The sequence below is a fragment of the Coffea arabica genome, chromosome 4c (genome assembly GCF_036785885.1).
Source record: "Coffea arabica cultivar ET-39 chromosome 4c, Coffea Arabica ET-39 HiFi, whole genome shotgun sequence".
NCBI lineage: Eukaryota > Viridiplantae > Streptophyta > Magnoliopsida > Gentianales > Rubiaceae > Coffea > Coffea arabica.
This window is the reverse complement of record NC_092316.1, coordinates 10934041-10944887: the sequence shown is the minus strand read 5'-3', so window position 1 is coordinate 10944887 and position 10847 is coordinate 10934041. Positions and strand designations below refer to the sequence as shown.

Genomic DNA, 10847 nt, shown 5'->3' with positions numbered 1-10847 from the left:
ACGTGGAGTTTTGGACAACAATCAAATGCATTGAGTAAACCAAGGTCATGTTTGCCGGCCCCTAGACAAAGTCAGACTCCATGCAGCTTCCATTTGGATTAATAACCAAGAAAACAACTGAGCAAATAATTTTTTAATAGTCAAAATTTTGAATTCATCAGCCATATCCACGCCAGAACGAAATCGGATCAAGCGATATCCACTCTCCCCGGGCCCATGTAACACCCATTATAAAAAAAAGCCTATATAAACAATTAAAAACAGAAAAGAAATCAGAAGCCGTTATCTCCCAATCGATCACTTCAATAATTATTTTCTCTCTGTCCAAAATCCAGTTAAATTGAGATCTCAGCTGAAAAATTTTCCCCGAAAAGAAAACGATAATGGATCCAAGCCCTAAGAATTTCCCAATTCTCTCTTACGTTATGGAGAAATTCCCCAGTATGAAACGCGCCACGGCAACATCCACCGCCGGCGACGACAAGTATGATGTGGAACAACCAGCTCCGCCGCTGCCGGCTTCGGAGGCTTCACAGAAGCCGTATTTCGAGCTGACGGAACAAATGCCTCACTTGACTGACCCTAAACTCATTTCCGAGATGCGATTGGCGGTTTCCGACGTCGCGCAGACTCGTTCGATGCTTCAAGCTCTAGGCGAGCGGCCGGATCATGAGTCGGTGGATACGGCGAAGGCCAAGCTGGCGGAGATTGAGATGAATTTGGCCATGCAGTTGGAGGAGATTGCGCTGTCGCCACGGGGGGAGGAGTCGCCGAAGGATGTTGAGGAAAGGAAGGCGTTGGAGAGGGAGAAGCAGATTTATAAGTCGGTTTTGTCGTTGGATGAGATGCATGAGGCGTATGAGAAGCTGTTGACTGAGGCGGAGGAGAGGTTGCAGAAGATTTATGACGCTGCCGTGGCTGGTGGTGATGTGGCTGATATAGAGGAGAAGGAGGAGGTCGTTGAGGAGGAAGTGAATGAAGACGTGGTGACGATTTTGAAGGCGGCTGAAGGGAATGAACCTGTTGAGAGGGTGAATTTATCTGGCAAAAGGCTGAAGTTCCTGCCGGAGGCATTTGGGAGGATTAAATCACTGGTTGTACTTGATTTGTCCAATAATCAACTTGAGGTAATCTCACTCCCAAAAGAAAATTGAAAAATCTTTCGCTAATTGTGCTTTGGAACTTAACGTAATTATAAGATTGTGTTTAGTTGTGAATGTTGGTTGATGTGATTATGCATCCATCTTTTGATTTGTACTAGCAGCTGGTTATGTGACTTTATTGGTTTGGGAAACTGATGGAAGTAATTTGAGAGTTTTGCTATGGATAAGGTGTGTTTGGACCTAGTAAGAGATGTACTTTTTTTTTAAAAAAACTTTTTGTGAATGAAGACTAGAAGATCTCTTTGTACATGAATGAGAATTATACGAGTCACCCTCATGCGTAGTTGCTACTGGATTCTGTCAGGCTTTTGATATGAATGATATAATCCCTAGTATTTGACTCTGCTTGTTGTAGGTACTCCTTGAAAAGGAACCTCAGGAAAATTTGCTAATATCACTGCTGGGTGGTCTAAAGGCTTTCCGATCTGTATCAATTGATTATGAATGTCCTAAAAATCAAGGGGATGACATGGGTCTTTCATTGTCAAATCTTTCTCATTCTGCAATTGATCATTTTTTCATTAATCTTTAGTCGTTGAAATTTCTGTTCCAACAGATGCTAACTCTCTTCCATTTGCTATAAGTGTTGCCATAATTTTCTGGTTTCTGATATGTGATAGACGCTCAATAATTGATTATAGACGTTAGGTGATCTGCTTTAAAATGCATCCATCTGCTGTCTGTTATAAATTAAGACACATAGGTTCTTCATTCTCTTGTCGCCTTTGTTTGCAGTCCCTTGTCACCTCATTTATGGCAGCGAAGGTAGAAAATGCACTATCTGTAAAAGTGTAGGCCACATAAAGATGAATGGTGAGCAAAAAGTAAAATCAATTGTATAATGATTGAACTTGTTGGCATCAATGAGTTTTGATGAAGCTGGCTGAAGTTTCATTTGAGTTTTCTCTTTAAGCTAGTTAATCTCCCTTTCTCCTTTCTGATTAAGCTTGTCCTGATAGCCTATTCAACGATCTCCTTCTATTTATGGTTGCAAAACCTTTTTTTTTCCCCCTAAGCCTCACTGTTTTCAATCAATTGTAAAATACATTTATATGCAGGACATGTTCACTTTGGTAACAAGTTCACTGAGATACTCATCATTTCTTCCGCGTCCTTCTTTTTCGGCATTATTCTAAGGTTAACTTTTGAGGTCAATCAGTGGACTTGTTTACTCTGATGCTGATACAGTTGATATGGTGGTTTTGTTCGATATTCTCTGTATGGCTACTCTGTTAACATTGTCAGGATTTTTGTATATCTGTTCTTGGTTCTCTTTATTTCTATCTCACATTTTTTCTTTCACTGATGCCAAGGAGATTCTGTTAAAATTGAATGCTAAGGTTGATAATTAGGTTGGGCGAGAATATATGTTTTATGCTTGTGTTGTTCAGAAATTATTAGTTTGGTCAGTTTAGGTTTTGTTGTTGGCTAATATTGTATTGAAAAGCATTTGGCTTCTCACACGGTCTTCTTGCATTATGGAAACAGGCAATTCCTGATTCTATTGCTGGATTAGAAAGTCTTGAGGAGCTTAATGTGTCTTCAAACCTTTTGGAGGCTCTTCCAGATTCAATTGGCTTGCTGTTCAAGTTGAAAATCTTGGATGTCTCTGGAAATAAGCTTACTGCATTGCCTGACAGCATTTGTCATTGCCGGTAATTAAGTTGGCAAAAAACCAGCTAGTCAACCCAACTTACCTGAGAATTGAGTTACTGATTTTTCACCTTGTTTGCAGGTCATTGGTGGAACTGAATGCAGGGTTTAACAAACTGTCTTACTTGCCAACTAACATTGGGTATGAACTAGTGAATCTAAGAAGACTTTCTGTTCCACTCAACAAACTCCGCCATTTCCCAAGTTCTATTGGTGAAATGAAGTCCTTGTGCTTTCTGGATGCACACTTTAATGAGCTCCAAGGCCTAACGCCGTCAATTGGGAGACTGACAAACCTCGAGATTCTCAATCTCGGCAGTAATTTCAGTGACCTGAAGGAACTTCCTCAGACTATTGGTGATATGTCCAGTCTCAAAGAGCTTGATCTTAGCAACAATCAGATCCATGAACTGCCTGATACATTTGGACGGCTTGACAATCTGATGAAGCTAAATGTAGAGCAGAATCCTCTTGTAGAGCCTCCAAAGGAGATTGTAGATGAAGGCGTTGAAGCTGTCAGGGCCTATATGGTTAAAAGACGACTTGACAGACTCCTAGCGGAAGAGCAAAGGAGCATGTTTGAGGAAAACACCGAGGCAAATTCCAGCATATTAACACGAAGTGCCTCCTGGTTGACTAGGATGGTTTCAAATGTTACTGGGAACCTTTCAGGGTATCTGGGTGCCGCTGGTAACTCGAATGCAGATCCATATCTCAATCAGCCACGATGATTGCATCTTGCATCTGTCCTGTAAAAAGTCCGTGCCCTGTTTTCCTTTTAGCTGAAGGACTAATTTGATGAAGCGATTTCTTGTCTGATCCCCTCTTTAGTTTTATACGCTCAGGTTTTGCATAATTCTGTTCATTTACGCTACCCTTTTCTAGACATGACTCTATTGATTGGAGATGTTGATGAAGTTTTGTCAGGAATTCATGATGTTCCACGCTTCGCTTGCTCTTTAGAAGCTTTTAATAGTTTAGTGATACACAAGCTGAATGGCATGTCTCAAACTCGGCATATGGTGCTTTTGGCAAACTTGAAGTTTTGAATTCCTCGTCTGCAGAGCAGTTGGGGAAATGCTTAATTGTTCTCAATGGAGTTACTTTCATTGCTTGGTTTTGCTATAGACTCTATATATGTTTGGTCGGAGAAGCAAGAATGGTAGTGTGAGTTTGTTAGTTCTGCTATCTCTGTGTCTTAAAAATAAGAAATGATGATAATAACAATCCAAAATAATACAATCATTATTGTTGTTGACGAGTATTCTTTGGTGCTGCTAGTGTGAATATGCCATTATAATTTTTGCAATAAATGATCCAAAGTGGGACGGTAGAGTTTATATAAAATAGCTGTGGCGGAAAAAAAAAAATAGTTAATGATTAAGGTGGAATGAAAGTTTTTTATTAGGCTTTTGACCAATAATATAACTTTTTTTTCTAAGCATTGGAACAAATGTAAGTTGATGTGTTATTTTATCTCTTGATTAGTGTGGACTAAATTGTGCATCCAAATGTTGTGAGGGACAAATATTTGCAGCAATTATAAATATCATTTTTTATGAAAATTCTTTGGCAGCCTTATCCTGATTATTCATTTAATTTTTTAACCAAGTTACCTTCGTAGCTCTCCATGAATATTTTTTTTTCTTTTTTTTGTTTCCTGTAACACAGATGTTGTGAGTTGGCTTCACTAGCATATGTGCTAGAAAAAAATAACCTTCTTTTTGTATTATTATTTTCCCAATTCATATTTCACACAAATACAAAGTAGTGTCCTAACTTAATTCAATTGCCAATTCTAATCGTTGAAGAAGACAGAAAATTTTAAACCGGCAGCAACAAATTTTTTTTTTTTTCAGAAATTCCTAAAATTGTACTATTATGTACAAAAAATATAAAAAATTGGTAAACCGGCCAATATATTTTTGAGAAAACGAAAACTAAAAAATTTATAAACTGACAATTGGATTTCTTTTTTAATGCCTCAAAGCGATCTCCCTTGGGAACCCGAAAACTTTTAGAAACTATGGGAGTCCTACTCCTAAAAGGTAAACTGGCAAAACGAATTTCCTTTTTTTTTTTAATGCCTTAAAGCTATCTTTTATAAGAATCCGACAACTTTTAGAAGCTAGGAATTCCTATCCTATAACAACACTAGAGTTTCTAAAACCAGTGTCTTCTAATCCCAGTACAATTATAACAACGTATAACAACTGACTAGGAGAATTAGTATGCGTTGTTTTTCCAACATCAAAACTCAGAAGATTATACTCAAGTTTCTACATTGTTTGATCAATCTTGATCAACCACGAACAATGTTGTTGATTGACTGCTTAGCAAAACTTGCAACAGGAGAAAAAATCAAACTAGATGAAGAAGAGAGAAAGAAAGCAGCCGCTGATAAGCTTCATCAAGATTCTCTAGTGCCCGAGACGGAGCAGTGCCCAGGCTACATCAGAGATATGTGCAGACGTAAGAGAACCCCCAGAGACGTCGTCTGTGTCATAAGGAATACTCCAGAGGGGCGTTTTGAGGAATATCCCAAGGAGAAATTGAACAATGGTACTGATTTTGATGATGGCCAGCCGCCCCTTCGTGATGAGAATTGGAGGAGAGAAAGATTGTTGAAGAAACCAGTGGTTTATGATGGTAATGTGAAAGTCAATACGCAAGTAGTGGAAAAAACCATCGAGTATGAGGGTACTAGTAATAGGGTTTCAAAAAGAGAGAGAGTCGTGGTGATGCAAAGGACAGTAGAGGTCCTCAATCTCTGACTTAGGAATTACAAAAACTGGCGGAGAAGTAATCCGAAAGCCAAGAGAACTTTATTGACTTGAATAAAGAAGGAAAGATTACAGAAGAAATGGAAAGTGCCGATATAACAAATTTCCCAGATTTTGTCTGTCTTCTACTGGTGCCCATCTTCGCCTTTTATAAGTGCTAAGACGGTGAGCTTATAACCGGCTAACAAACTTATGACATCTGCTGATGTCATAAGAATCTTACAAATCAGTACTAACTAACTGTAACAACTTTCAGTAACTAACTGCAACAAAACCCAGCTGTGGCCCTCCATGCAAACCCCATGCACGCACATGCAGCCCCTAAACTTACGTAACCCCGTTCACGTGTATCAATACCCGCCTCTCAAAACAATCCTTGTCCTCAAGGATTGAAATGAGGGAACTGTAGCCGCAAGTCCTGCAAGTACTCCCAAGTTGCATCTTCGGGAAAGCTGTTACTCCATTGAACCAGCACCTGTGTAGCCGCAACTCGCCCACGCTTGACCAGACGTCTGTCAAGAACAGCTATGGGCTCTGCCAACATCTGTCCTTGGTGTGTAATTCCTGCGGGAATCTGAGCTTGAGTGCCCCCTGTGCCAACCTTCTTTTTGAGCAAGGAGATATGGAATGTGTCATGGATACGGGCATGCGAAGGTAAAGCTAACTTGTAGGCCACTGCTCCTATCCTTGCCAACACCTGAAATGGACCAAAGTAGCGAGGTGACAGCTTCTGACAGTGGTGAGAACGTAGGGAATGCTGTCTGTAAGGCTGAAGTTTCACATAAACCCAGTCACCAACCGCAAGTTCCCTCTCCGACCTATGCTTATCAGCTAACTGCTTCATTCGATGTTGAGCCTTGGACAGATTATGTCTCAAGGAGTGAATGACCTTCTCCCTAGCTTGTAAGCTCCTATCCACGGAAGCACATGCTGTGGCCTCAGGTAGGTATGGAATGTGAAGAGGGGCCGGCTGCCCATAGACAATTTCATATGGAGTGAACTTAGCAGAAGAATGGAAATTTGTGTTATACCAGTACTCTGCCATTGGCAACCACGAACTCCATTCTCTGGGATGGTCACCCGTCATACATCTTAAATAGTTCTCCAGACATCTGTTGACTACCTCTGTCTGACCGTCGCTCTGAGGGTGATAAGAAGAAGACATGTTCAACTGAACCTGCTGCAACCTGAAAATTTCTCGCCAGAAGGAGCTTAGAAAGATGGGGTCTCGATCACTAACAATGGTCTGGGGAAGACCATGCAACCTGTAAACCTGGTCCATGAAGAGCTGTGCAATGGAGATGGCTGTGTAAGGATGAGCTACGGCCATGAAGTGGGCATATTTACTGAGCCTATCGACCACCACGAAAATCACCTTCTTGCCATGTGAGAGAGGTAAGCCTTCGATAAAATCCATAGAGATGTCAGACCAGATCCTCTGAGGTATGGGTAGAGGTTGTAATAAGCCCGGATAAGCTACATTATCTGGTTTATTTCTTTGGCAGATGTCGCATGCTGCTACAAAATGAGCCACATCCTTGAACATGAATGGCCAGTACAAGATCTGCTTAAGCCTCCTGTACGTTACCTCAATTCCAGAATGCCCCCCTTGTGAGCTCGAATGCCACAAGGTAATCAATCTGCCCCTTAAAGACGGGTCATTGCCAACCACCAGTTTTCCCTTCCTCTTTAACACTCCCTGGTGCCACGAGTAGTTGCTCGAGCACGGACCATTATTGGCTAACCTCTGGATCAAGTCCTGAACTACTGCATCCTGTTGCCAACTCTGCTGTATGTCCCTGATCAAGGACGTTGTGATAGTGACCATGGTACATAGAGAACTGCCCTCCTGAGGTTGCCTGGATAATGCATCTGCCACAACGTTGTCACTCCCCTTCTTATATTGTATTTCATAGTCATACCCCATCAGCTTGGCTATCCATTTCTGTTGCAGTGGTGTATGTACCCTTTGTTCAATAATGTACTTCAAGCTCTGATGGTCCGTTTTAATGACGAAATGCCTTCCCACCAAGTAAGCTCTCCACTTCAAAATGGCAGTGACTATGGCTAACATTTCCTTTTCGTATACTGATAGAGCTTGATGCTTGGACCCCAATGACTTGCTGAAGAAAGCTAGCGGTTTCCTTTTTTGCATTAACACCGCCCCAATCCCATTCCCAGATGCATCTGTCTCCACGATGAATTCCTGGCTAAAATCTGGCAGAGCTAGGACAGGGGGGCTACTCATAACTTCCTGCAACTTCTTAAAAGCTTGAGTAGCTCCATCGTGCCACTGAAACTGATTCTTTTTAAGCAAGTCAGTTAAAGGCTTTGTAATTTTACCATAATCTCGTATGAACCTCCTATAATACCCAGTGAGACCCAGAAATCCTCTCAATTCCTTGACTGTCTGCGGCAGTGGCCAACTCCGAATGGCATCAGTTTTCTTGGGATCAGCTTGGACGCCTTCTGCATTGATAATATGCCCCAAATAGTCAATTTGCTGCTGAGCAAAAGCACATTTACTTCTTTTTACCTTCAGTTCATGACTTCTCAGTAGTTCAAACACCACACTCAGATGCTGCAGGTGCTCCTCCCAACCGCCACTGTATACCAAAATGTCATCAAAGAAAACCAAAATAAACTTCCGCAAGAATGGCCTAAAAATGTCATTCATTAGACCTTGAAATGTTGAAGGAGCATTAGTTAGCCCAAAGGGCATAACTAGAAACTCATAGTGGCCATCGTGAGTTCTAAAGGCTGTCTTCTCCACATCTTCAGTTTTCATTCTAATCTGGTGATAACCAGACCTCAAATCTAATTTGGTGAAGAACTTAGCTCCAAAAAGTTCATCCAACAACTCTTCTATTAAAGGAATGGGAAATTTATTCTTTATTGTGGCATTGTTTAGCTGCCTATAGTCAACACACATTCGCCAGGACCCATCCTTCTTTTTCACCAAAACTACTGGTGAAGAGAATGGACTAGAGCTAGCTCTGATGAGCCCACACACAAGCATTTCAGCGATCAATTTTTCAATTTCTCCCTTCTGGAAGGCCGGATACCTATAAGGTCTTACATTGATAGGTTCCGTACCTTCTTTTAAAACAATTCTATGATCATGCAATCTTTCAGGAGGTAAGCCATTTGGTTCTTGAAACAAATCATCATATTCATTTAACAAAGAATCCAGACCCAACGATTGACTAACCTGCTCACCACTGGTTCCTACAGCAATACTAGAAAGAGGTAATGGTTCTGGCTCCGGCTCTTGGATCATCCTGATTAGGCAGATTTGAGCTCCTGCAATTTGTTCAGGCTTTTGGAGTAGCCTCTGCATTTTTCTCTGTTTCACCAACTGTAGCCCATGTTGCTTCATTCCCCTCAAGACCACCTTGTGGCCATCCGACAAGAACTCCATCCTGAGATCCCTAAAGTTCCATTTCACGTCCCCAATGGTGGTTAACCACTGCATTCCCAATACTACTTCGCATCCACCCACAGGTAGTACCAACAAGTCGGCCTTAAACTCTTGCCCCTGCATTTTCCAGGTGAAGCCTGAACAGAGTTCACGAGTAGTCAACTTGTTTCCGTCTGCTACTTCTACAATTAGGGGGTCAACCTGCCGTGTACTTAATCCCAGCTTTTGTGCAACCTTGGGGTGGATAAAATTATGTGAGCTACCACAGTCTATGAAAATGTTCACAGACTGCCTTCCCACATGCCCAGTGACCCTCATTGTCCTGAAATTAGGAACAGTCATGTTAGTCATGGCATTGAGGGAAATATGAGCTAACTGTCCCTCATCGACCGTACCCCCTTCCTCATCTGTTTCCGTCTCATCCTTATCTGATTCATCATCCCAAACCTCCAGTCGGTGGAATTGCTTACTCCCGCACCTATGCCCAGCAGTAAACCTCTCATCGCACCAGAAACAAAGTCCTCGTGCCCTTTTTTCATCCATTTCTGCCCTACTCAATTTCCTGAAAGGCCTCCTAACAACTAGCTCCTTTTGTCTTTCATTGCTAGGGAGTGCTGGAAACGTAGGCAGGGGCAGCACTGCCTTAGAGTCCGTCTTCCATTTAGGCTTAAGAGCATTCACATGGATTGGTGTGGTACCAGTGCGATCATAATAATTCGTGAAAGGTTTGGGTGTCACCTTTCCATTCGATTGTACTGATATCTTTGCTTCTTCGATCTTGGCCAGAATTCTGGCATGTTGCACACTTTTAGGCATGAACATCCGTACAGTCAACTGGATTTCGGGCTTCAACCCGCTCAGAAAACAACTTGTAGCGTAATCTTCTGGGAGGTCCACTCTGTTGAGTAGTTCTTCAAACAGATCGTGGTAGTCTTGTACTGTCCCAGACTGCTTCAAGCTCTTCAATTCGCCCATTGGATCGTCGTACAGGGAATCGCCAAACCTTGAGGACAGCTCCCTTACGTATTCTTCCCACACAGGGGGTTCACGAGTAAGCCTAGATTTCATGAAAATTTGGTGCCATTGAAGAGCCTTACCTTCCAAATTCATGGCCGCTATTTTGACCTTGACTGAGCCAGGAGTGCCATCCACTTCAAAAAACTGCTCGCTCTTGTACAACCATCCTCGGAAGTCCTCCCCGTTGAATTTCGGGAAGTCAATACGTGACAGTCGCGAAGGAACTTGATATCCTCCCCTGCTACTTGTTGGAGTATCCGAATGGTGAGGAGAGCTGTTCCCCTCGCCCTGAGCCTTCTGTGTGTGAAGCTCGATCACCAAATTCCGCAGAGCCGCCATTTCCCTCTCAAATTGCTCCTGCTGCTCCTTCAGCAAAGCTCTGACTTGTTCCTCCATTTTCCTGACATCCTGAGACCTAGTGCCCTCTGCCATCGATGATTGGAGCTGGCGTAACCCAGCTCTGATACCACTGATGCAAAGGACAGTAGAGGTCCTCAATCTCTGACTTAGGAATTACAAAAACTGGCGGAGAAGTAATCCGAAAGCCAAGAGAACTTTATTGACTTGAATAAAGAAGGAAAGATTACAGAAGAAATGGAAAGTGCCGATATAACAAATTTCCCAGATTTTGTCTGTCTTCTACTGGTGCCCATCTTCGCCTTTTATAAGTGCTAAGACGGTGAGCTTATAACCGGCTAACAAACTTATGACATCTGCTGATGTCATAAGAATCTTACAAATCAGTACTAACTAACTGTAACAACTTTCAGTAACTAACTGCAACAAAACCCAGCTGTGGCCCTCCATGCA

General features: G+C 42.1%; 1 protein-coding gene across 1 annotated transcript; it reads left to right on the top strand.

The window, feature by feature from the left end:
- Positions 1-202: 202 nt before the first annotated feature.
- Positions 203-3746, top strand: LOC113740117 (plant intracellular Ras-group-related LRR protein 9-like). Its single transcript, XM_027267635.2, has 3 exons — positions 203-1127; positions 2652-2818; positions 2899-3746. The coding sequence occupies exons 1-3, from the start codon at positions 384-386 to the stop codon at positions 3545-3547; spliced, it is 1560 nt and encodes a 519-aa protein (XP_027123436.1). The 5' UTR covers positions 203-383; the 3' UTR covers positions 3548-3746.
- Positions 3747-10847: the final 7101 nt, after the last annotated feature.

Bases quoted from the DNA above. Each gene is read 5' to 3' on its own strand.
- LOC113740117 (XM_027267635.2), top strand. From the start codon at position 384: ATGGATCCAAGCCCTAAGAATTTCCCAATTCTCTCTTACGTTATGGAG. The intron at 1,128-2,651 runs GTAATCTCACTC...TTATGGAAACAG, and splicing joins TGTCCAATAATCAACTTGAG to GCAATTCCTGATTCTATTGC. The intron at 2,819-2,898 runs GTAATTAAGTTG...CCTTGTTTGCAG, and splicing joins GACAGCATTTGTCATTGCCG to GTCATTGGTGGAACTGAATG.